This window comes from Plutella xylostella, chromosome 17, assembly GCF_932276165.1.
Source record: "Plutella xylostella chromosome 17, ilPluXylo3.1, whole genome shotgun sequence".
Lineage (NCBI taxonomy): Eukaryota > Metazoa > Arthropoda > Insecta > Lepidoptera > Plutellidae > Plutella > Plutella xylostella.
In genome coordinates this window covers 2965378-2990980 of record NC_063997.1, presented here as the reverse complement: position 1 = coordinate 2990980, position 25603 = coordinate 2965378, and the positions used below count along the sequence as shown (strand labels likewise).

At 40.4% G+C, this 25603-nt stretch overlaps 1 protein-coding gene across 1 annotated transcript in view; it reads right to left on the bottom strand.

Annotated features, from left to right (window-relative positions):
- LOC119691448 overlaps positions 1-24326 on the bottom strand; it is a 28229-nt gene extending 3903 nt beyond the window's left edge. Inside the window, exons 1-3 of the mRNA XM_048626818.1 lie at positions 24232-24326; positions 9508-9685; positions 5458-5597 (exon numbers count right to left, since the gene is read on the bottom strand). Coding sequence (XP_048482775.1) covers positions 5458-5597; positions 9508-9520 — 153 coding nt within the window. The 5' untranslated portion in view covers positions 9521-9685; positions 24232-24326. The remainder of the gene's footprint in view (positions 1-5457; positions 5598-9507; positions 9686-24231) is intronic.
- Between the last annotated feature and the right edge of the window lie 1277 nt (positions 24327-25603).

Sequence of the window (25603 nt, the reverse complement as noted above, 5' to 3'; positions counted from 1 at the left end):
AACACCAGATGGGGTTCAGGAAGTTTGGCACATTATATTACACCTGTATATGTTGTCCCATCCTGTATAAGAGACGGTGTTACAACGACTGGTCATGAAAAGCAGGAAATGAAAGGAAAACTAGGAAACTTATAATAATACACGGACCAGCGAAGCCCGAGGTAAAATAATTATTTATTTTATACACAGACAAGTTTTCATAAGTATCGCAATAGTCGTTATTTTATTATCTAAAGCTGGGTTTACATTTGTAACGATACACCGAAAAGCTGCAAATATAGACCCAGTTATTTCCCCTCCAGGGCTCGACTATTTTTTCATCCTGTATATCTGGTGTGGTACTTATATAAAATTAAATAAGTTTTACAATGTCTGAATAATGGGTACCTGTACTCTCTGCATTGTATCAGCATGTATTTATCCCACATTCATGCCCTAAGTATCCTGCCTTAGGCATACGAGAAGTTATGTAAAATATAGCTTTCCCTTTAATATTGTTACATGCAATTGCTAATTGAATGAATCTAGCGGTGCGGGTGATCTGGCTCAGTAATTGACCGGAAGTGAATCAATCGCCCGCCGGAAGCCGCTCTTTGAGCAAAGATTAATTTAGCAGATCGGGACACACTGTAGTGTAGGCTATTGTAATAACATCCCCACGTGTATGGCTTTTGTATTTTTACACATATAATATGTGTATGTACATACGAATATAATTTTATGTTATTTTTTCTAGGACGACCGAATGGCGTAGTGGTTAGTGACCCTGACTACTGAGCCGAAGGTCCCGGGTTCGATTCCCGGCTGGGGCAGATATTTGTTTAAACACAGATATTTGTTCTCGGGTCTTGGATGTGCCCGTAAAATGGCAATAGGCCCGCCCCCTATTACATTGGGACTAACACTGGCGAAAAGTGGGTGCAGCAATGCACCTCTGCCTACCCTGCAAGGGAGTACATTAGTACAAGGTGTGAGTGTTTGTTTCTTTATTTTTGAGGGCGTGTCACCGTGGTGAGAAGCTGACTCAGCCAGATTAGTTGTCAGTCGCTGATTGCTCAGCAATTAATTAAATTTTAATCATCCATACTACCAAACATGGAAATGAGTATTTTAATATTTTTAACTGTTTTTTGTAGGAACACATTTTTTTTCTTTTTCTCTAGCGATAAGGCCGCCTACTATAGTTAGTCTGTAAGTACATAAATTGAATATTAAATTTGTTTTTCAGTAATATAATAAAAAACACTGCTCATGCTACGTTACAATAAAAATAAATATGGTAGTATCTGAACTGACGGAATTCCCACGAAAAACATTTTAAGGCAAAGTCAACAGAAGAAAAAATACGGAAAATCTCAACAAATGTGAAATAGCAGAAAAATAAACGCTAAACTTAAAAAACTCTTGGAAAAATTGCAGGGTTTTTAAATTACTTGAGAGATTGTCGAGCAATTGCAGGAAGACTGTAGATTTGTAAAAACTAAGGTTTCCTCGCAATTTTAGAATACCTTGAGGCAAGGCATCACATGTGGCACAGATAAAAAGTGGTGTGATTCCTATATGATCCACAATTATTATATTTTATTCTGTGCCCCGGTGTAAGCGCACCGACTACACTTGTCCTCTGGTGGTGAGGTTCACACAGCTAGAAAGGTATAAAAAGATTCCCTGTGGGAATTCCGGGATAAAAAGGAATTATCCTCATCAGTGTCCAATTCCTACATAACCAATTTCGATGAGTGAGTCCACCAACTACTTATGTAAGTTTTTTATTCCCACATTTCGTAATACAAACAATGGGCGCACAGTATGAATATTTTCCAATTTTACGGTCCCCTGCAAATCATTATTTTCCGCAAATCAAACTTATTGTAACCGGAAAACGTAATAAAAATACAAAACAGGTAAATTCCCCCAAGACCCGTCTGTTTTAGAGGCCTCCATCGTAAAATTATTGGGGAAGTATCGAGAATATGAACACTGAATATAAAATTCTACACCTGCCTTCTGAGAATTCCGCAGGACATTCAGGACAATAATTATTTTATTATGTAAGTTATTTAGCATTCAAATGGTATTCTTGAAAGCGGTCTGAACTGTACACGACTGACTCAGCTTGCGGGCAGCAGTCACCGATAGGTAACTGGCTGATGGCCAATCTAACTAAACCTTCTTTGCGGTGACAAAAGTGCAAGTCTAGTTTTGTCACCGACACGCTAGGCAGAAGAAGCATGCAAATAGAGCGAGGATTGGTCATCGGATGACAGGTTAGCTTTGGAAGAAAGATGTGCAATGTGCCATTGTGCATGCTCGATTTGAAGATTGGTAGATAAAATAACAAGAACAGAAACTGTCGCTGAACCCAGCTAACGACCAGTTACAGTAACAATTATATAAACTTCGGAAATTTCTGGAGGTTATAAACGCGCAATAGTTTTTTAGATATACCTTAGACAACGAGAAGGCACCAAGCAAATGCAAGTTATTTCATTAAATCTCCTCTAAATATTTTTATCACAACAAAAACAACCTACATAAAAACGACATTAAATGTTTCCCAAAGTTTGTCTTGTGTTGGCAGAAAATGGCCGAGTCATGTCCACTGTTTTGAAGAGAAGTTTGTTGTGGAAACTATCAACTTTTACATCTTTTGGCTGGGTTAAGTTCGCCCCGAACTAGTAAATTGAATGATCAGACTTCGCCTTTGAGGCTAATATAAAAGAAGGGATCATTACTTTGACGTTTAGGTATTGTACGTTACGCTCATTCATTGATTTGTGACTTCGCACTCTGTCATAAACCGTTGTTAGTTTATTGTTTGCTGTCACCTGTTTAATACTTACTCTTGGCGTTATTTTTTAGGTTTTAGACATTTATTTCCCATAAGAATACAAAATACATATTCACTTAAAATGAGAAAAACATGTTATATAACTATAATATGTACGTACAATATACCCTCACCACTATTTAAAAACTAGTGTAAAAATTACTTAGGTATATAAAAGTAAATCATAGGTTTCATAATTACTTTAGCACAATTTTAAATAGGTATTTTTTATAGGGTGACGTGTTCCAATACAAATGCTTTAAGGCCTTTCTTAAACAATTTCAGTTTATGCTCCGTTCTGATATTGTTGGGTAGTTTGTTGAACAACTGTGCTCCTTCAAACAATATATTTTTTTTACCGTAGTCTGTGCGCGGTGTTGTAAGCTGTAGGTGATTTTTAGTTCTAGTTTGATATCTATGCTCCCGAGTTTTAAAGGTTATGTTGGAATGGATTAATTTATTTTTAATTTTAAATACCAGTATACAGGTCATATATGTATATAATTGATTAATGTGCATAATTTTAGTTTGCTTATAGATGGTTTGTGATGGTGTTAAGAAATCATATGAAAATAGTACCTTTATTAATTTATTCTGTGCTATTTGTATCTGCTTAATGTGCGTTTTGGCGGCAGTTATTCCGATACAAACCTACGAATACGAGTACATTATAGTAATTAGCAATCCATAAGCAGCATCGCTTGCCAGTCAAACAGCGAAGCGTGCGACGCTGCTTAAAGATTGGTAATCGCTAATATTCGGTGATGTAACCTCACAGGCCCACTGCCGGCCAAACTAAGTTAGTTCGCATAGTTTAACCAGTTTTTCATACATGTCCACCGCAACACACACACACTCACTCACGCCTTGTACTAATGTACTCCCTTGCGGGGTAGGCAGAGGTGCAATGCTGCACCCACTTTTCGCCAGAGTGTTATATGTTAGTCCCAATGTAATAGGGGGCGGGCCTATTGCCATTTTACGGGCACATCCAAGACCCGAGAACAAATATCTGTGTTTAAACAAATATCTGCCCCAGCCGGGAATCGAACCCGGGACCATCGGCTCAGTAGTCAGGGTCACTAACCACTACGCCATTCGGTCGTCCACCGCAAACTATACAGTATTTATGGAAAACTAGCTCAACTATGCGAACTAACTTAGTTTAGCCGGCAGTGGACGCTCGGCTTAACACTTACCTCCTGCGGCTTCTCATCGACGAACCAGTGTATCTCGGCGGGCGGCAGTGAGTGGTCGCTCGTGCAGTTGACCACCACCTCCTCGTCGAGGTACACCAGCGTGGGCAGCCCCGTGATCAGCGGGTCGTACTCACCTTACAGCTACCGTACCACCACCGGCACATTTGCAATTAACAATCCATAAACAGCATCGCTCACCTGTCAAACAGCGAAGAGAGCAACGCTGCTTAAGGATTTTTATACTGATTTTAACTGCATGCGGATTTCATTATCATTAAGCACGCGGGATTGTACGCTATTTTCCCGCATCTGGCGCGCATATTCCACGCGTTACAATGAATACTTGTATAAACGGGTGCGGGGGAATCTCGCGTGTGTGATCAAATCCATCATCAGCCAATAATCATCCACTGCTGGACATAGGCCTCTCCCAAGGAGCGCCACAACATTCGGACCTCGGCCTTCCTCATCCAACCACTACCCCCCACCCGCCTAAGGTCGTCAGTCCAGCGGGCAGGAGGGCGTCCCACGCTGCGTTTGCCTGTTCGTGGTCTCCACTCGAGAACTCGTCTACCCCAACGGTTATCGGTTCTTCAGCAGATATGACCAGCCCACTGTCACTTCAGCTTGCATATTTTGACAGCTATGTCGGTAACCTTAGTCCTCTTCCGGATAACCTCATTTCTGATACGATCCATCAAAGAAACCCCAAGCATAGCTCTCTCCATAGCACACTGAGCGACTTTAAATCGGTGGACCAGTCCTACCGTCAGTGTCCACGTCTCTGCACCATACGTCATCACTGGCAGGACGCACTGGTTGAAGACTTTTGTCTTCAGGCTCTGAGGAATGGCCGAGGAGAATATGTGACGAAGTTTCCCGAATGCAGCCCAACCTAGTTGGATGCGCCTTGCAGCCTCCTTGTCGAAGTTGCTTCTGTCTAGCCGAATAGTCTGCCCGAGGTAGACATATTCTTGCAAAACTTCGATTGTTGCCTCACCAACGGCGATTGGCTCCGGTTTGATGTGAGCATTGTACATGACTTACGTCTTGTCCAAGTTCATACCGAGGCCTACACGCCGGGAAGCAGCATTTAGGCCACTTAGCATCCAGCTGAGTTCCTGCAGAGATTCTGCCATAATAACGATGTCGTCCGCAAAGCGGAGGTGTGACATGTACTCGCCATTTATACATATGCCATGTCCTTTCCAGTCCAACGTCTTAAAGACATCTTCCAGTGCATTGGTGAACAGTTTCGGAGATATTACATCCCCCTGTCTCACTCCACGTTGCAGTTGGATAGGTCTTGTCTTTTGTACTTGATCAAATCCGCATGCTGTTAAAAATTGCCTTAATGACCACTGTTCGGTAATGTGTTTAACACACAAACTAAGCTAAGCTAAGCTAAGGTTAAGGCTAAACACTTACTTCCTGCGGCTTCTCATCGACGAACCAGTGTATCTCGGCGGGCGGCAGCGAGTGGTCGCTCGTGCAGTTGACCACCGCCTCCTCGTCGGGGTACACCAGCGTGGGCAGCCCCGTGATCAGCGGGTCGTACTCCGGGAGCACTGGGGAGATGAAAATATTTGTTATAGCTGTTCCCGCGAGCTTCGCTTCGCCTTAAAAAGTTTTTCCGCGGGAATTCCGGGATAAAAAGTAGCCTATGTTCTTTCTCAGGGTCTAGACCATCTGTGTACCATTAATTTCATTCAAATTCGTTCAGTAGTTTTGGCGTGAAAGAGTAACAGACAGACACACTTACTTTCGCATTTATAATATTAAGTTAGGATACACGGAGCAGACTGGAAATCAGCGTTGCCCAGACGGATGTCTGACAACATGGCTGAGTCTGTTGCCATTTGCCTCAGATCCATTATGTGTAGATGTACCTACTAAGGTGTTTCTCTATTAATAGGTTTAGATTAAGTTAAATTGTAAACATCTTTAAAGTGTAAAATTTCGTCTGTGGCAATAAAATATATTTTCTTTCTTTCTTTCTTTCTTTCAGATGAGGGAGAATTTAATGAGAAATTATAGTTAGGAATTGTGTAAATAATTCTCTATTGCACATAAACACAGAAATTACAACAGGTAATGCACAACATAGACGGTATAATTGGCGGCTTTATTATCAAGAGTAATTCCTTACCAGACTACCTTGGAGGAGGGGTATAAGGCCTACCTCAGCTATTACAACACCCAGGCCTGCTACTCCAGTTTACCCGGGAGCTAGGCTGGCTGAGCTGAAACCAAGGGGATATGTACAAAGGTTCCACTCGAGAGAGCCACGTACAGGAACTTCACCCCCTATGAGAATAGAATAGAATAGAATAGAGGGGTATAAGGTACGTTGAAGGGTGCTTTTCCGCCAGAGATGTGCTAAGCCCTATGCTACGTTGCTAAGTTGCTACACAATGTGCGTTTGATATCCACCAACCATCCTTACTATCCTAACTAATATTATAAATGCGAAAGTAACTGTGTCTGTCTGTCTGTCTGTCTGTTACTCTTTCACGCCAAAACCACTGAACGGATTTGAATGAAATTTGGTATACATACGGTCTAGACCCTGGGAAAGAACATAGGCTACTTTTTATCCCGGAATTCCCACGGGAAAACCTTTTTAAGGCGAAGCGAAGCGCGCGGGAACAGCTAGTAATATTATAAATGCGAAAGTAACTGTGTCTGTCTGTCTGTCTGTCTGTCTGTTACTCTTTCACGCAAAAACTGCTGAACGGATTTTAATGAAATTTGGTATACATACGGTCTAGACCCTGGGAAAGAACATAGGCTACTTTTAATCCCGGAATTCCCACGGGAAAACTTTTTAAGGCGAAGCGAAGCGCGCGGGAACAGCTAGTTTAAATATAATCGTGAGTCTAAATAGCATAGGATACACATTACATATATAACATTTTTAAGATCGGTAAGATAAGTAGAGGTGTTGTTAATGCTGTTGCTGTCGTTTTCGGCACATTATACGCCACTTCTATACAATTACGTGAAGGTATCCGATGCTGTATTTATCATCACAGCCAATCTGCAGCCAATGCACCAGCGATGGTTATGGGTCGATTACACCTAACGAGTACAGTGGCGAGTCAGTGTCCTCGGCCGCGCACCCGGTCACTTGCTAGCCGTTCATTGGTCGAGGATCGGCCGAGGATACTGCCTCAACACTGTACTCGTTAAGTGTAATCGATAGGAAATAACCATCGCTTGTGAACTGTCAAAATTACTCGGATGACTGCTGTTCACTATTACAGAATTTTGCTCGACAATCAGCTAAGCAAAACGCTTGCGTAAAACTTTGTATTGGTATTTAATTACTTATGATTTACATACGTGTAATAGAATAAAATATCATTTTAATCAATGTAAAATTTTACAGTTATTTGTTGATTGTCAAGAATGAGTCTACCACCATTTCACAAAGGCTCAATGACTGAGGAGAAGAATTGGCGAAATAAACTCCTCAAGCATCTTTGTACGTACATTATTTAAAAAGTCAAACAAGGTACCTACCTATACATTTATGAAACCGGAGTTCTATTAATAATGTGCAAATATAAGCAGATTTTTCCTTGTTTCTTGCAGTACGTTTTGAAACAGAAACGCAAAGAAACATTTTATACAGGAGCAACGTGCTTGATATGCTAATGTTCGTAGCGTGCGAGTAAATTAACATGTTATGTTTTTATTTTGCATTGTTTTTATTTCTTGTTTCCTTTATCAAGTAGTTTTAGTAGGAAGTTTTATTTAGATTTAATTTTACGTGACCGTTGACTCGTTCTACCTAAGACAGGTGATAAATTATACCACCCATTCTGGGAGTTTACTCTAGCTTGCCAATAACAAATTTAATGATAGCTATCTTGCAGTCTGTTAAAATAGAGTTGTGGCTAGCATAGAAGATCTCCAAAACTTACATTTTCTTTAGTAAGGGTGATGAAAATTTAACTGCTGTCGTATTAATATAGGGTACAATATCTATTCGACTATAAACACTCTAACAAATTAAAAAGTGAAAGAAGCATGTTTTTTTTAATGCAATTGAAAATTTATAAGTGGAAGATAAAAAGTCATTTGTTTTTTTAAGTTGTTCGCTATTGGCGCCAGTTCATTGTTTTCAATTTCCAATCTATCACCGTAAACAAAAGAGATGGATTGTTTTGTTCCACAAATAAAAAAACATTATGAAGCAAAAAGGCGAACTGGGAGAGCAGAAAATGAAAAAATACCTACATGATTGAGTGAACCGTGGCGACGCAAATCTTTTCTGTGTGGAGCAATGTACCAGGAGATAATGGCTTGAGAAAAGCATCATTAGTAACTTGAAATTGTTTTATACATAAGTAAATTGGAATATGTAACCTATTATACTCAGCCGTAGCAGATTTTCATAGAGATACTATGAAGTTAAAAGTTAGTGTACAGTAGGCTATCCCGCCGTATGGGGATATTTCGTTTTTTTAGTTACAGTATCACAAGAGGCACCAGAACTTGTGTAATACTACTGATTACGAAAAAGTAAAAAAAAAATAGAATTTCATATTATATTGGAGGCTCTACCTTACTTTGAATGTTTGTAACTTTCATACAAAAAAAAATACAGACACAAAAGTCATTTTTTTCCAGAATACTCGATAAAACACTTCAGTTTTGTGTAATAGCTACAAATTTATTAGTTTTAGGGGTACCTTTTCTATTTTAGCTATTTTTCGAAGATAAACTTCAGTAATTGAATAACTCGCTCTTTAGTCACGATTGGAATTGAAGTTCTGATCCAAATATCGATGATTTTGACATTTGTTATTACATTCATATACACTAAAAGCACATTATTGTGTAAACTTTAGTTCAGAATTCAAAATTATTAGGAATGGTACATATAAAAAAAAAATACAAAATTTTGAAAATTTCTGCATCGGTAGAGCCCTGAAGATATTTTTTTTTAAATAACAAAAACTATAGTAATGATATATGACCCAATACTTTTAAGAGGTCTTGTGTTAAGAAAATAAAAAAAAAATTGTCTGACGGGACAGATTCCTGTGGATCTATACCTCGTTTCAGCTAATATAATTCCTGCGCCAGTTCACAATTTGCTGAATTACGCACATGTAAATACGATTACGAAATCTGCGTCTGTTAATTGCATTTTTCATTGGATACGACTAACACAATAAGTCTATAGACAAAAACTGTAGAATTTCATTGAGGTATAGTACCTATAAGTTACCACACCACTCACCAGTCAGCGTCATATTCGTAGACTGGTGGTGCATGGCGAAGCGCGGCCCTTCACTAGACACCTCACCTCACAGGTGTAGCACGAGGCACCTCGCTCCGGCCGCACCAGGATCAACCACCTACATACAGCTACCCTAGCTTCGTCGCGCTCGCTCCCAAGACCACGCGATGCGAGTGAGCGATGCAAAAATTTTGTGACATGCTAGGTCTTCAGTTACCACTCACCAGCCAGCGTCATGTTCGTAGACTGTCGGTGCACGGCGAAGCGCGGCCCCTCACTAGACACTTCACAGGTGTACCGCGAAGCCCCTCGCTCCGGACGCACCAGGATGGAGCAGGACTGCAGGGAGCACGAGCTGTTCACGATCAGGATCCCGGTGTCGTTGAACACTCGGGTCTCGAACTGCAAGAAAGGATAATTGAGGTTAGTCTTTTTCATTGAAGTAGGTACACGTACATAAAGTTACCCACTAATTTACTAAGGTGGAATTTCTCTCCTGACAAACATCTGTCAGTTAATTTAAATACAATTTTAATCGGTTTGGTAATCACTGATCATGCTACTGCGACCTTGTGAAACATAGAAAACACCACATTTTGAAAAATTGATAAATAGTCGAATACGGATTTCAAACCAGGAATATCTATAAGAGAAGCGAAACTACCACAATTTCACGTGCCTACGCTTTGTGGTCGAGAAAATCTCGAGTAAAGATTCATTGGTAAAATCAATAGAGTCGACCAATTAGTACATTAATTGAGTTTGCGTCCATTGGAGTGTGAGACCACGATTAATGTAGCGATAAACTCGAGAAGCACTGAGAATTCTTCAACTGTTAAGGATATTTTGATATGCGATAGCGTGTATACAACTGGTAATTTTGTACTGAATAATTATACCTAATTACGAGTATGTACAGTATGTTAATTTGTTGGTCCGTTATTAACTAATACAAAGGATTAATTCGGGCTGGAAATCAAATCAAGTATGCGACAGCCGGAAGTCATCAGAGTTTGACTCGAAGATCGGTCATTTCTTTCAGAAATAATCTACGTGCCCGACGTGACTCAATAGCAAATGGGAGTGTCAACAGAAATACAAAAATAGATATCGAATCTCCAAGTTGGCTGAGGAAAGTAAAATTTTATTAAAACTTTGTTTGCATCAGTTTACAGTTAGGTCGGAGGGTAACTTTTGTTTGACAAAAACAGAATGAGCGAGACCTGTCACGCAATCGGCACGTTTGATACAACGAGGTAGAGTCGTGGTTAGCGATACATTGCTGCAAAAGTTCGTTTTCCGTAAGGTAAAATGACCCTCCTGGCCGGCGAGAACTCAATTCCAGTTTTGAATAGAATAAATTCATTTCAAAGTTCCTCTGTTCATTTGCAAAATCACAGTGCAAAAGTGATATTTTTTTCTGCATAAAAACAATAGTTAGTTAGTGTGGCTGCAAATAGGCCAGCCAGATGCGGCACGGCAGGAATTGCCTTTTACTGCTTTAGATTATGCCACAAGTGAATACCTACGGACTTTTTTTACTTTGCTACTTTTTATCTAATAGGTTTTAAGTTTCACTTATTTTTATAGACAGTCAATGTAAAAATAGTAAAAAACAATATCTACAAATAAAAACATACAAACGTATTAACGTACCAACCTTAATCCTAATCCTAACTTCCTAACTAATATTATAAATGCGAAAGTAACTGTGTCTGTATGTCTGTCTGTCTGTTACGCTTTCACTCCAAAACTACTGAACGGATTTAAATGAAATTTGGTACACATAGGGTCTAGACCCTGAGAAAGAACATAGGCTACTTTTTATCCCGGAATTCCCACGGGAAAACCTTTTAAGGCGAAGCGAAGCTCGCGGGAACAGCTAGTGAAAAATAAAAAGTGAAAAAGCTTATGTTTGCTGCATGGGAAAAATCCATTCTCCATCGATTTAAAATTACTGAATTTCTTACAGTAGTACTGAACAGCATAAAGGGGCACAGTCACGAGATTATTCTAGTCCGAAACTCCAAGTAAAAGTTACAGTTAGTTTAAAATCTTTCACAATATTTTGCCAACAGAATCGGTCATGTGTACCGTCGGCACCACAAAGTTTCACCAACTTATTTGAGCTGTACAAGTTTGTAGTTTTCTCTAACTATGTTGCCGTCACTAAATAAATAAACGTTAGGAATAAATTAACTTAACGTTATTATGAAAAAAAATATATTCATGACCTATAATATAATATTGGGTACCAACTGCCAAATGCTTATCCCCATTATTAAATACTAGCTGTTCCCGCGAGGCCGCGAGCTGCGCTTCCCGTGGGAATTCCGCTAGCCTATCTGTTAATACAGGGTGTCAGCTAACTCCAAACCAAATTTCATTAAAATCGGTTCAGCCTTTTTGACTTGAAGAAGTAACAAACATATACACACACATACTCACAAACCTTTACAATATTAGTAGGATTTGTCCGGTTCAGCTAACTAACTTGTTGAGCTTACCTTCCACTGTCTGTCCAACTAAAACAAGTTTATCTTCTCCCACAGTTTTCAGCAGTCACAAATTAGAATTATGGCGTTAAAGTTGACCAACAAAAACCCTCCATTCAGATGTCTACAAAGCCATATACGTGTTCCATTCGTGAAATAAATAAAAAAAAACCCTGAGCTAGTCAGTTAACAAAAAGTCTTATTTACTGCGACATAGATTTCGAGCTTCTATTTTATGAGGGTTTACCCCCAGTTTATACTGTTGACAGACTCTGTTAGCACAGCCTTCGAAGCGGGTTCAAACTGTGCACTTTTATGTGAAAACATGTTTGCGACTTAGTAATCTTAGTAGGAAGGAAGTGAAAAATATGGGACAATGGATGCCATGTACGAGTTACTTAAGACAATGTTTGTTATTGGAAAAATATTGTTCTAAAATTTATTGTATTATTTTCTGTGAATCAAAATGTATAGAAATTGCGATTACTTTGAATTATCTACAGGGTGTTGCAAAAATGGGTATATTAAGCCGAAACCTATACATATGTGCAGTATGGTATGTCTAAGGCCGATTTCAAAATTCGCAATGCACTTTCTCCATAGTAAAAAGTCACGTGACCAACATAGTTTTTATAGCTGCACATATAGGTTTCAGCTTAGTATACCCTTTTTCAACACCCTGTATACTGTATAGTATTGAGTGGTATTTTATCAGTGAACTCCAAAATGCGATGTGTAACAGAATGCTAAGGAACAACGGAGCCGGAGTCTTTCGAGGGAAAGCTCGCACGCAACAGCTAGTCTCTAATATTACCATCTCAATATTGATAGATATTTGCTATGAATATTTGCAATATTTTGTCGAAACTCCTTGGATACGTTGCGGTTAAAATTCCAGTCCAAAATAGTTGAGGCTCAGAACTTCCTAACTAAATTACTATCCATATATGAAGATGTTTGAGAATATTGAATTTACATTACTTAACTATCTATATATTATGTAGATAGGTACGTACTATAAAGTAATACCCACAATACTAATACATTAATTGACCCTTACCTTCGGTACAGTAAAATTCCAATTCTTTTTGAGTTTGATTGTATTTCCGGGTCTAAAAGCTAGTCCAAAAGCTTATAAAAATAAAAAGAAAGAAAAATCATTTATTTGCCAAAAAACATGCAATAAAATTAAAATTAAAAAGTGTATCGAATCAAAAATGGCAAAATGGAACAATCTCAGCATCTGCTGTAAGTTGTGGCCAACGTTACAGCGCTGGTTTAGTATGAAGTCTCCTTCTAGTAAAATGCCCTATCTTCAATACTTAAGATACCCCTTCACGTGGCATCGCTGTGGACACCCTGTATACTTAACCCAACGGCCAAAGGCCGAGGCGCACAAACATTTACTGAAAACATCCAGCACGTCTTTAATCAGTGCGTCTTTCCCGTAATGAGCTGCGAAGCACTAAGGCTGTGCGCGCACTGGGTTTTATTGTAGTGCGGTTTTTATGAAAAAAAAAAAAATGTTTATTAAACCAAAAATGTTTACCCGACTGCCGAAGGAGGAGGGTAATGTTTTTCGATTGTATGTTTGTATGTATGTATGTATGTATGTATGTATGTATGTATGTATGTATGTATGTCGGTTTCTTTGTTCCCTCCTGTAGCCTAAACGGCTTGATAGATTTTGATGTATGAGGTATCGTTAGAAGCGTATTAATTGCTCGATGGTTATAGGCTATAAGATGATACATTAAACTGTATATAGCGCCCTCTAGAGGACATAAAGTGATGATCGAAAAAATAATATTTTTCCAACTATGCCGTGATAGGTATCAAATGAAAGGTCTGGATTAGCACATTACAAAAATATGCATATTGAAGGTATTTAAATTACAACACCAAAATTATTTCATTAAAAAATGTAAAAATAAACTTAAACCGGACTACTGACATAAAATTTCATAAAATAAAAACAACTAAAAAGTTACAGATAAAAAATATAATTATAAACAAACAAAAAACCCGACTGCACGCTAAAAAGATGAAAACAAGCCCCAATGTTAATGGAAAGAATCGCAGGCGGGGACCAACTTGACCGCCACACAAAGTACCTAAGTAACATTCAGCTAAATGGTGAACCCTCTGCTGGTCCCCGCCTGCGATACTTTCCATTAACATTGGGGCTTGTTTTCATCTTTTTAGCGTGCAGTCGGGTTTTTTGTTTGTTTATAATTATTTGTCAGTGTTGCCGTTAGCGTACTAGCATACTACATAGCGTTAAATATGTCCTTAGCTTTTTTCAATAAATCTTTTCAACATTTCAGAAATATATGATTTAAAAAACCCTATGTATGTAGGTTCCTACCTTTTATCTATGCTTGAATTGTGGATAAGTGGAGGGTTAAATTACTCCATACAGACGAAAAACGAGTGAACGAGAGTGGTCGTCCAATCGGTACGTATACAACAACATAGAGTGGTGGCTCGCGCAGCAGAGCTCCGAAACTTCGTTTTTCATCATATACAGGGTGTTGCAAAAAGGGTATACTACGCCGAAACCTACATGTGCAGCATGCAGCATGGTATATCTAAGCCCGAAACTAATATCACAATTACAAAAGTCGTAAAAAAAAAACATTCTCCATAGTAAAAAGTTACGTGACCAACAAAATTTCTATGGAAAATGATATTTTTTTTCGCGAATTTTAAAATTCTGATTTCAGTTTCGGGCTTAGATATACCATGCTGCACATGTAGGTTTCGGCTTAGTATACGCTTTTTACAACATCCTATAGAGTGACCCCCCTGTTCAGTGTGTAAACGCTCCTCTAATTTTGCCTAACTAGTTAGCGTTAACTTATTTTCCCCCAGGGATAATTGTCAAGGTCGGACGGCACAATATTATTTACATTATGCAAGGCGTTCCGTACGTACTAAGTTGGAATATTGTGTTACCCGGCTATATTGTACCGAGTTTATATGTATATATATGTATATAGGTATTGTACAGTATCGTATCCTTAGATATTGTCGCATCGAGTTTAATTGAACTTTCTACTATAATACCTGTGTTAGAACTATAAATAAATAATACTCGTAAATAAATATGTGGGGACAACTCACACACGGCCATCCGACCCCAAGCTAGGCAGAACCTGTGTTATGGGTGTCGGACAGCTGATATATCTACACAAATACATAGATAGATACATACTAAATATAAATATCAACACCCAAGACCCGAGTACAAATATCTGTTTTTAAACAAATACCGGGAATCGAACCCGCGACCTTTTTCTTAGCAGTCAGGGTCACTAACCACTTCACCATTCAGCCGTCATATACATACGCGAGTAATGAAAAATGCACTTTTTCATTGCACGTGAGCTTAGTATAATCATAATATCTGGTACATCGTCGTGCTTTCAGCTGGTTCTCTGATAATATTCACTCCTATTTATTTAAATTAAGAGAAAAGTATCTTTTAATAAATAAATAAAAAAAAATCTTTCTGTGCAATATGTAGTCAAACATCCGTTACCAACTTACCAAGTTCAGTTTAACATAACATGGCCGCGCCAGAAAAAGACTCAAAATTGATTCGCTACCGTCACAAAAGTGCGGAGAAAATACAAAGAAATAAAACTATTGAGTTCCGTTAACTCTTTATACGAGTTGGGGTTTATACTGGGTTTATACGACTCATAAGATAACAGTTGATGCTTTATTCGTATAAAAATACCATTATCTGTTACAAACGCTGAAAGTTTCGGACCAAGTGATGATCCGCTATGTTATATGAAGCCAAGTTAAGAATACTGTTTAACTTCGAACAAAAAAAGGGGTGATCGGTGTGTCTGTATTGGCAACTTATAGCACTGTTTTGTTTAAAAAGGGGCTTATTATATATAATAGGTAGACTATTTACGTAAACCTACGTTATTCCATGATTCATTAAAATTAGCTCAAATCAAATGAATACCCGAAACAAAATATATATTTTTGTCATAAATAATCTGCGTTAGTAATTCCTAACCTTATCCCATACCTAGTCCATAACTGCATGTACTGATCTGTCTAATGTTTTTCGTGGGAATTTGACTATGGTTGGTCACCGTGGTGATGTTGACAGGAATGTCCAGTAAGAATAAGCGTCATTCGCTGACTATAAATATTCAACTATAACACAAAACTGCCCTAAAAGATCCGCAGTAGATATCGCAAACTACATATCTTTCACAATGCACTTGACGCTTACAAATAACTCGGGGAATATTCATTCTTCACATTTCTACTCCACGGTGAGTACCAAGTCTCGCGTCAAACCGAAAATATTCCGAATGCGTCACCACCAAGGCATTGTGTGCGAGCTTTCCGCAGCACTAGAAATAGGTTACCTAATTCTAGAATTCCACGTAGGTTGGTAATTTCCAATCCAATAATTTGACGTGGAAATTATGGTAGTGTCCATTTGTTGTGGTTCTAGAATTTCACAGTTGGTGTTATTTTCGTATGTGGGCCTTATAATAAAATTATTGTCTCTTGGTTCTAAGAGAAAGTTATTATGTCAACAATTTGCAGATTTTTCGAATCGAATGTGCTGTATTCAGCTCACGTCTTCATATGAATTTTCAAGATTTAACAAAAGAGCGTTAATTCTTTTCTATCCACTCTGACTTCGCATGTTACACGAACACGTATTTTGTGTTTCGTTATGCAATACTACAGTGCAAGCCGATATACCTAAGTATTTTGTTTACAAGATTCTTACAAATCAATAACAACATGATGCTAGAATGCTGTCGAGACAATTTAACAACAAAAAGGGTTGCCTGGTAGAGATTGCTATAAACTTTTATTTATTTATTTATTTTTATTTATTTATTTTATAAAACTTTACTATCATTACAGAGTAACCTAATTCGATAGCAAGCTCAATTTATTATAATTATAATTAATTTTAACAATGGCAAATCACATACACAATAATACAATAAAAATTAAATGTAATTAATAAAATAAATCTAAAATCAACATAAAATCAATTTTCACACAAACATTTCATTACATATTATAAAAGTTATTTTTCCTTAATTTATCATTGTAGCATAAAGCCGACTGTGCAGTTTTAGTAAATTCGTTCAGAGAACAACAAAATATGTCAACTGTCTCTGAGATACAGTTGAGAACGCGGAGGGCGCGGGTGAAAGGGGCGTCCCGCAGCAGGTTGGTGCGCGCGCGCGGCACGGCCAGCAGCCCCGCGCGCCGCCGCCGCCCCACCATGCGGTCCGGCACGTTCAGACTCACCATGCGGAGCACCCCTGGGTTGCACTGCGTACCTCGCAACAACTGCATAACGTACGTGGCTAGTGCAAGCTCCCTTCTAACCTCCAGTTGGGTGTACCCGACCATGCCCAAGACGAACAAGGTAGGGTACATGAGGGGATAAAATGGATATACCCCGTACATTTTTAAATAGATGGCTCTAACAAATTTATTTTGTATACGCTCCAACATAAGTCTATATTTTTCCTCATGTGGGCTCCAGATGACTGAGTTACATTCAAGATGACTTTTAACAATTGCCTCGTACAGAGCCCGAATGGCTGTGATGTTAGTAAAATTATACGATTGACGCATTATAAAGCCAAGGTGTCTAAAAGCTTTTTTACACACGCTTCTAATGTGATCGCGAAATGATAAGTCGGCGGAGAATCGAATGCCGAGGTCACGCACCTCCGTAACGCGCTGCATAGTGACTCCATCCACACGGTAATCATAGTGATGCGGCGATTGCCTACGGCTAAAAGAGATGACCTGACACTTGGTTACATTAAAAAAGAGCTGGTTTGCGTTACTCCAGGCCACTACCCTATCAATGTCAGCCTGCAGTTCGAGACAGTCTGACTCTTCCCTAATTTCTTTTACAAGTTTAAGGTCATCAGCGAAAAGTAGGCAGATCGAGTTAGCTACTTCTTGCGGCAGATCATTTATCATAATGATAAATTCTAAAGGCCCTAGGTTACTGCCTTGACTGACTCCGGACCTTGTAAAATATGGTTGGGACCTATGACCAGCGCAGTCCACATACTGTTGTCGCCCTCTCATGTACTCTGCAAAGCAATTGAGAGTGTGAGGAGTGCAGCCTACGCGTGCCAGCTTTATTAACAAGATGTCGTTATCCACAGTGTCAAAAGCCTTTTTAAAATCAAAATAGGCTACATCAACCTGCCCTCCGGCATCCACCGCAGGCACGACATTAGCCATCAAATGTAGCAGGTTCCCTGTGGTGTTACGCGCTGGCCGAAACCCGTACTGAGCCTCAGATAATTGAGAATTGACCTGTAGGTGCAAGGCGCGATGTACTGCCGCCTCGAACACTTTAGCCGGGGTGCACAGTACAGCCACCGGCCTGTAATCGCTTGTGTCCGGGCCGCCACCCCCCTTTGGAACGGGTACCACACGAGTCAATTTCCATTTCTCCGGAAACGTTGCCGACCGAAGGCAAATATTAAAAATATATAACAGCGGCTCAGCAAGCACTTTTCTGCAATCCTTAAATAAGAACGACGGTATGCCATCCGGCCCCGCCGATCGCTTTGCGCCTAGGCGTGCCAGTGCGTAGTCAACATCCGCCGGCTCAAGGACATCGATGTGCACACGCGCGCCGCCCGCCCCGCCCGCCGCGCTCGCCGCCGCGGGGTCCAATTGTGCTGGGTTGGGGTTGTACACGGAATAGAAATACTCCGCAAAAGCATTTGCGCAGTCTTGTTGCGACAACGTTATTCCGTCCTTCACCAGCATTTGCTTGCCTGTATTGCCTTTCCTAGACTTAATGTAGGACCAAAAAGATTTAGGATCACTGGCCAGGTGACTCTGCACACGATCGCGATACAAATCGTGCGCAGAGGCAGTTGCCGCTTTAACCCTAGCTCTACAGTCACTGAATGCCTGGTAATCCGCTGAAGATTTTGTTGTTTTATATTTTTTGTGCAGCCTATATTTTAACTTAATGTCGCGAATGATATCGGCCGTGTACCACTCCGGATAAGAATATCGGGAGTTTACAGGCTTTCGCTTTTTAATGGGAACACAGTCATCGATAATAGAATTAATAGTTGTATAAAAGAAATCAATAACCCCTATAGGATCGCTAATAGCAAAAAGTTCCCCCCAGTCTATATTGGCCATAGCATAATATAAGGCGTGGAAATCCGCCTTCGCAAAGTTCCATACATTATTACCTGATTTGGGAGCAGCTTCGTCGTCTGACGCACGGGGGGGGTGCTCGCGCTCCCCGCGCCGCGCCCCGTACCCCACGCTGACGGACAGCGGCGGGTGGTACCTGTCCACGGGCTGCAGCCCCTCGTCGGCCGCGCGCACCTCCACTGAGCCGCGCACTCCCGACCCCACCAGTACCAGATCCAGCCGACGATCATCACAGTTTAATACATCATTGCTCTGAACGAATTCACAGTACGATATAAAATATTCATAATACTCAACTATATTACTGTAACGAGCCGTTACCAAACCATCCACCGCACCTACCCACATACCGAAGCCACAAGAGCGCCCGCGAGTCGAGGTGGGGCACCACATAGGCGACTCCGGAGAATACAAGGGGCGCGGGGCGACCCGCTTATAAATAGCTGCCGGACCGCTGGCCAGCCACCATTCGTCACCTCCTGCTCCGACGAGTGACCAGTCCGTTCCCGAGATCCTTCCCCGCACCTATATCTATTCAAGTATCTATCCACGCACACTATTCTCACTACACCGTCCTCCCTACGCTGTGGGTCGCCTACTAGCGGATCGAGGTTCCCCGGAATACACGGACGCCTGGGTCGCCTAGTTTAAAGCGGCCGTGTACCGAACTATACAATCGCTGAACACACACCGGCCCTCAGCCACACTTGCTTATCAACACAAATACACTCCACAAATCCTGGAACAGATCGACACGCACCACCGGTATTCGCCCGACCTCCTGTACCCTATATTCCTTCCCCTTATTAAGATACATAGAAACGTCCGCGTAGGCCCCTTCAGGGCCCGACCAATATAAATATCAATAACCGTGATAAGTATTTGTGCATTTGTGTAGTGTGTTAATGTTAAGTACATAAGCTGTAAGTACCTTAGATATATAAGTTAACCTGGTTGTAAATAAAGCGGGTCCAGTGCCGCCTAAATTGTGTTACACTAATTAATCGGCATTATTAATTCTCACCCCGTACACCTACCGAGGTTATTTCCCTCCAGGGGCCTCAGGATCAAGATCAGTATAGTTAGGACCGCTTCACGGTCATTGTAGATCCCCCAGACGACCAGGCACTCCTTCAGAGGCCGGCGTCAAACTGAGCTAGTCTAAGACCGCTTCCCGGTACATATTAAGAGAGAGTTATTAGGTAGGTACCAGCCCTAAGCACTAAGGACGTTAGTCATAAGGGTAAGTATCACATTACAATATAGCACCCAACCCCTACTCTCGGGTGAGGCCAGGCAGGTCGATTCGCCCAGGGGTCGCTCCCCGGTGATCCAGACCAGCTCCTGCTGAGCTGCTACATTACATTTGGCGCCCAACGTAAAATCCACTAATTCTCATCAATATTAAATATTATTTAGCCCCCCGTAATAACTTGTAAATCATTAGAAATAACCGACCGACCGACTAACCGTGCAACTTAACTATCTACCCGTAATCATTCTAAAAATAGACCGACAACCGACCGACCGACCCCGTTTAACAAAAATTACAATTCAAAAGTTAAGAGCAAGTAAATTTGTGTTGGTCATTTTTATTTAAATTTCCGTAACCGATTACAAACTGGCCCCGTTTTATATTAGGTAAATATACAGCATCAAATGCCAACTTCTTGGATTTATAACCTTAGTAAAGAGGAATTAATAAGGGAAAGTAGGGAAAGGAAACTACCGTCCGTAAATTTAACCGTAGACAAGCTGAGGAAGCAGTTGTCCGACCACATCAGAGAAGAAGAGGAGGAGACCTTCGAGATGACATCCGAAGACCAGACCAGAACCGCGAACCAGCTGAACCTGTCATCCATCGTGAGGGAATGGAATATATCGTTCGACACCGCATGCGACCCGGTTGAGTTCATCGAGCGTTTGGATGAACTGACGTCATCAGGTGACGTCCCGCAGGACCGATTACTCCAGGTACTACCTAAAGTACTAAGAGGTAAACCGCTGTTATGGTACAGGAACAACTCCGACAACTGGAAAAAGTGGGAGGACTTCCTAGAAGAATTCAAACTCTTTTTCTACCCGGCGGGATACGAGAAGAACCTGCTCGAAATGATCATCGCACGAAAACAACACCACCGTGAATCTTTCGTCAATTACCTGACCGACATACAAACCCTGATGAGAAGGTACGGAAAAATGACCAAAACCGAAAAAGAAGAAAGAGTGTACGAAAACATGAATGCGAGTTACAAGTACTACATCAAGAAGCAAGACTTCACCAGCCTCGGGGAATTAATCAAACAGGCAACCGAGTACGAGCAGATCACAGAAGAATCCTCATCTCAACAGTGGAATCACCGACCAGACCGACACCGCCAGACACCGAAAACTAATCCTGAAAGATCACCAGAACCGCGTAAAATTCACGAAAAATACGACAAGACCACATGCTGTTGGAACTGCGGCAAAACAGGCCACTCACACAAGGAATGCCGGGGCAGGCAAGTACTGTTCTGTAGCCAATGCGGAGTCCTCGGGAGACTAACGCGCAACTGCTGCAGGAGAGAAACCAAGTTCGGAGACACGAACATAACCGCCGAAGAAACCCAACCAGAATACCGAATCTTCGAAAACGTAAAAATAGGGAACATGACATACCGAGCGTTGATTGATACAGGCTCCACCAGATCTTACATCAGTAGAAACATCTATGAAGAGAACTCGACAAACGCCGACACAGAAAAAGTCACAGGGATGCGAGTAACCGTCGCAGATGGCAGAGTCATGGACGTGAAACTCAAAATAGATCCAGAAATCGAGATACGGCAGAGAAAATTAACACACGAACTCTTCGTACTACCAGCTTATTCACCATCAAACCTAGTTATCATAGGGATAGACCTACTAAGAAAAGCAGGAGCCACAATAGTCTGGCACAAAAACACCGAGAATACACCGAAAGTCACCGAAATCGTCGCACCAGAATCAACGCCACCAGACAATAATATAATAAACGGCCCAAGAAAATCAAAATCCCGCAAGCAAAAGAAAAAACCTAACCAACAACATCCACCAAGATATCCCGACACAGCTTCGATCCAGGAACGAAAAGGATGGTTCGAGAGGAAAATGTCCGAAACCCGAAAATCACCAGAAAATGACCCAACATTTACAATCAAAAACGGCTCACTCCATAAACGAATTGTAAATCCGAGATACGGGGTCAAGATCAATGCACAATCGCAGTGGAAATTATGCGTTCCGACATTGAAGAGAAGGTCGATTATCGAACAACACCTTAATGAACCGACAAAAACAGGCCACCGAAGCACGGGAAAAATCCTAAAAAGCATTGCCGAAACATATTACTGGCCAGGGATGAACAAAGATGTTCTTCATCATATGAAAAAGTACAAAGAACGACTAAAATCATCGTCATCAAACTCGCCGCAACCAAATTCCACCGAACCGAAGCAGTAATAACCTACCGACGACGTCATCACCCATCGCCAGATGTGCCTAGCCGCGGTACTCATGCGATGCCGAACGAACCGATTATTCCAAACCTACCCTCAATCATCAACATAATGAAGATTGAAGACAAATAGCCGTAAAAAGTTAAAACATTTGTATATTTATGACCTAGTCATTCCGTACCGTACCATAAAAATCTTATTATGTATAATTTATACTACATGAAAACATATTAAAATCTCCTATAACTATAAGATTGCCCTTATATTTAACACAAGTATAAGCAATAAGACCACATTTTTGTACCTTTTTACTTGTAAGTTCTTGTGATGTTTTATTTGGTGCAAATAATGTAAGTGTGTGTTGTATTCTATTGTAAATACACGTGTCTACATGTACCAGGGTAACATAGCTTACAGGAGGCGGGGATATTTTCTTTGTGCCCAAAGAGATAATTATTTTCCCATTGCAGTGTCCCTGTATATTTGTACACTACACGTTTGTTCTATTGTTTCAGGAATTTTGCTTTCACCTATGGTAGCTCGCTTGTAAACTTTATGCAAATCCTTTGCTTTGACTTTTAAAATAGTGAGCTCTTTGTTTTAGTTAACACATTTTTTGTAGCAAATTGGATTAACAAAATTAAAGTTGTAATTTCCTGATTCTGCTGTTCGATCAACGGTCAACCACAATATTAAATTTACTGTAGTCTGTTAATACTCAATTTTCGAGAACTATCATTATAAAAGTGTACAACTTCTCAGCTAACTGCCTTCCTATATAAATTAGGTAGTCTATAAACGATCTTCCATTTTGCATTCGTTGTTTTTACAAGCAGTTCTTTATTTTCCAAGTTGCTCAGTATCTACTATTCTGCTTTACAGTCGAGCACTTTGTCTGCAAATGATTCTGACTAATTACTCCAAGGGAAACTTGGGCAAAAAGTTTTTAATGAGTCCGGCAACTTTTACGTAATAAAACGCAGAATATTATTGACTTGTGTGAACCTTTTTTACTGTTGTACCTACCTCTAAACTTTTTTTGCCTAATACCTATATCTACATAATATCGTGGGCTCTTCGATATAAAAAACATTTGTTTAACTATAATTTACAATCCTACTTAGGGTGGATTCGTCCAAACATCACGTTACACGAGAATAACTATACCGGAATTAAAATTATACGCGAGTAAATATCTAGGATAAGTACATTTGCATTCTACCAAGTTATACCATGATTAAATTGAATGAACGAGGAACGAAACTGTAATGCAACTAAAATAAAAATAGCTGCGTTTCAAAGCATGCAATAGAAATGACATGCCAACTTAGTTTGAATGGATTATAAAAGTATGAAATTGTTTATGTTTTAATATTTTATTCGCTGTTGTTATTCTGAGACTTTGCCTTTTAACGTACTTTTGTTTATGTTTTGACAGATGTGTTTATATGTCATTATGACGGTTTTCTAATCAGCTGATGTGCTGCCGCCATTACAAAATTACTCTCGGATAAGCTCGTTACACGGTCAATTTTGGCGGTATAACATTTTATTCTTGGGATAAGCTAGTTATCTTGGTTTCAGGTTTGGTAGAATGCAAAATCTGCTTACTCGCGAGTAACTGGTACTTTACTCGTGAGTAAACAGTTACTCGACGTTGGCCGAATCCGCCCTTAAAGAAGGCATAATAGCGCCACGACATACATGCTAAGAAGAAGAACCTACAGTTACTTCTAACTTTAAAAGTACCAGGCGCGCATACCTCTTGAGGAGTGTACCGGAAGATCTCATGGTTGTCTCGGTACCACTGGACGGAGTGCAGCGGCGGGTCGTGAGGCAGCTTGGTGTACTGGCAGCGCCACTGGTACTTTACTAAGACTATATTTGAAGATACGAGGGCATACTATTAACCCTTGTGCAGCCATGCAGCACTAGACTGCTTGTCATAGATACGCTAAGAAGAAAGCACCCTTTCGTCTAGCCATAAAAGTACCAGGCGCGCATACCTCTTGAGGAGTGTACCGGAAGATCTCATGGTTGTCTTGGTACCACTTGCTGACGGATTGCAGCGGCGGGTCGTAAGGCAGCTTGGTGTACTGACAGCGCCATTGGTACTTTACTAAGGGTGGATTCGTCCAAACTTCCTTTACACGAGAATAACTATACCGGAATAAATTTTATACGCGAGTAAATATATAAGTACATTTGCATTCTACCAAGTTATACCATGATTAATTGAATGAACGAGGAACGAAACTGTAATGCAACTAAAATAAAAATACCTGCGTTTCAAAGCATGCAATAGAAATGACATTCCAACTTAGTTTGAGTGGATTATTATAGGATAAAATTGTTTATGTTTTAATATTTTATTCACTGTTGTTATTCTGAGAATTTGCCTTTTAACGTACTTTTGTTTATGTTTTGACAGATGTGTTTATATGTCATTATGACGGTTTTCTAATCAGCTGATGTGCTGCCGCCATTACAAAATTACTCTCGGATAAGCTCGTTACACGGTCAATTTTGGCGGTATAACATTTTACTCTTGGGATAAGCTACTTATCTTGGTTTCAGGTTTGGTAGAATGCAAAATCTGCTTACTCGCGAGTAACTGGTAGTTTACTCGTGAGTAAAAAGTTACTCGTCGTTGGTCGAATCCGCCCTAAGACTGTATTTAAAGATACTATTAACCCTTGTGTAGCCATGCAGCACTAGACTCCTAGACTGCTTGTCATCGATACGCTAAGAAGAAGCACCCTTTCGTCTAACCATAAAAGTACCAGGCGCGCATACCTCTTGAGGAGTGTACCGAAAGATCTCATGGTTGTCTCGGTACCACTTGACGGAGTGCAGCGGCGGGTCGTGAGGCAGCTTGGTGTACTGACAGCGCCACTGGTACTTTACTAAGACTGTATTTGAAGATACGAGGGCATACTATTAACCCTTGTGCAGCCATGCAGCATAGACTGCTTGTCATCAATACGCTAAGAAGAAGCACCCTTTCGTCTAACCATAAAAGTACCAGGCGCGCATACCTCTTGAGGAGTGTACCGGAAGATCTCATGGTTGTCTCGGTACCACTTGACGGAGTGCAGCGGGGGGTCGTGAGGCAGCTTGGTGTACTGGCAGCG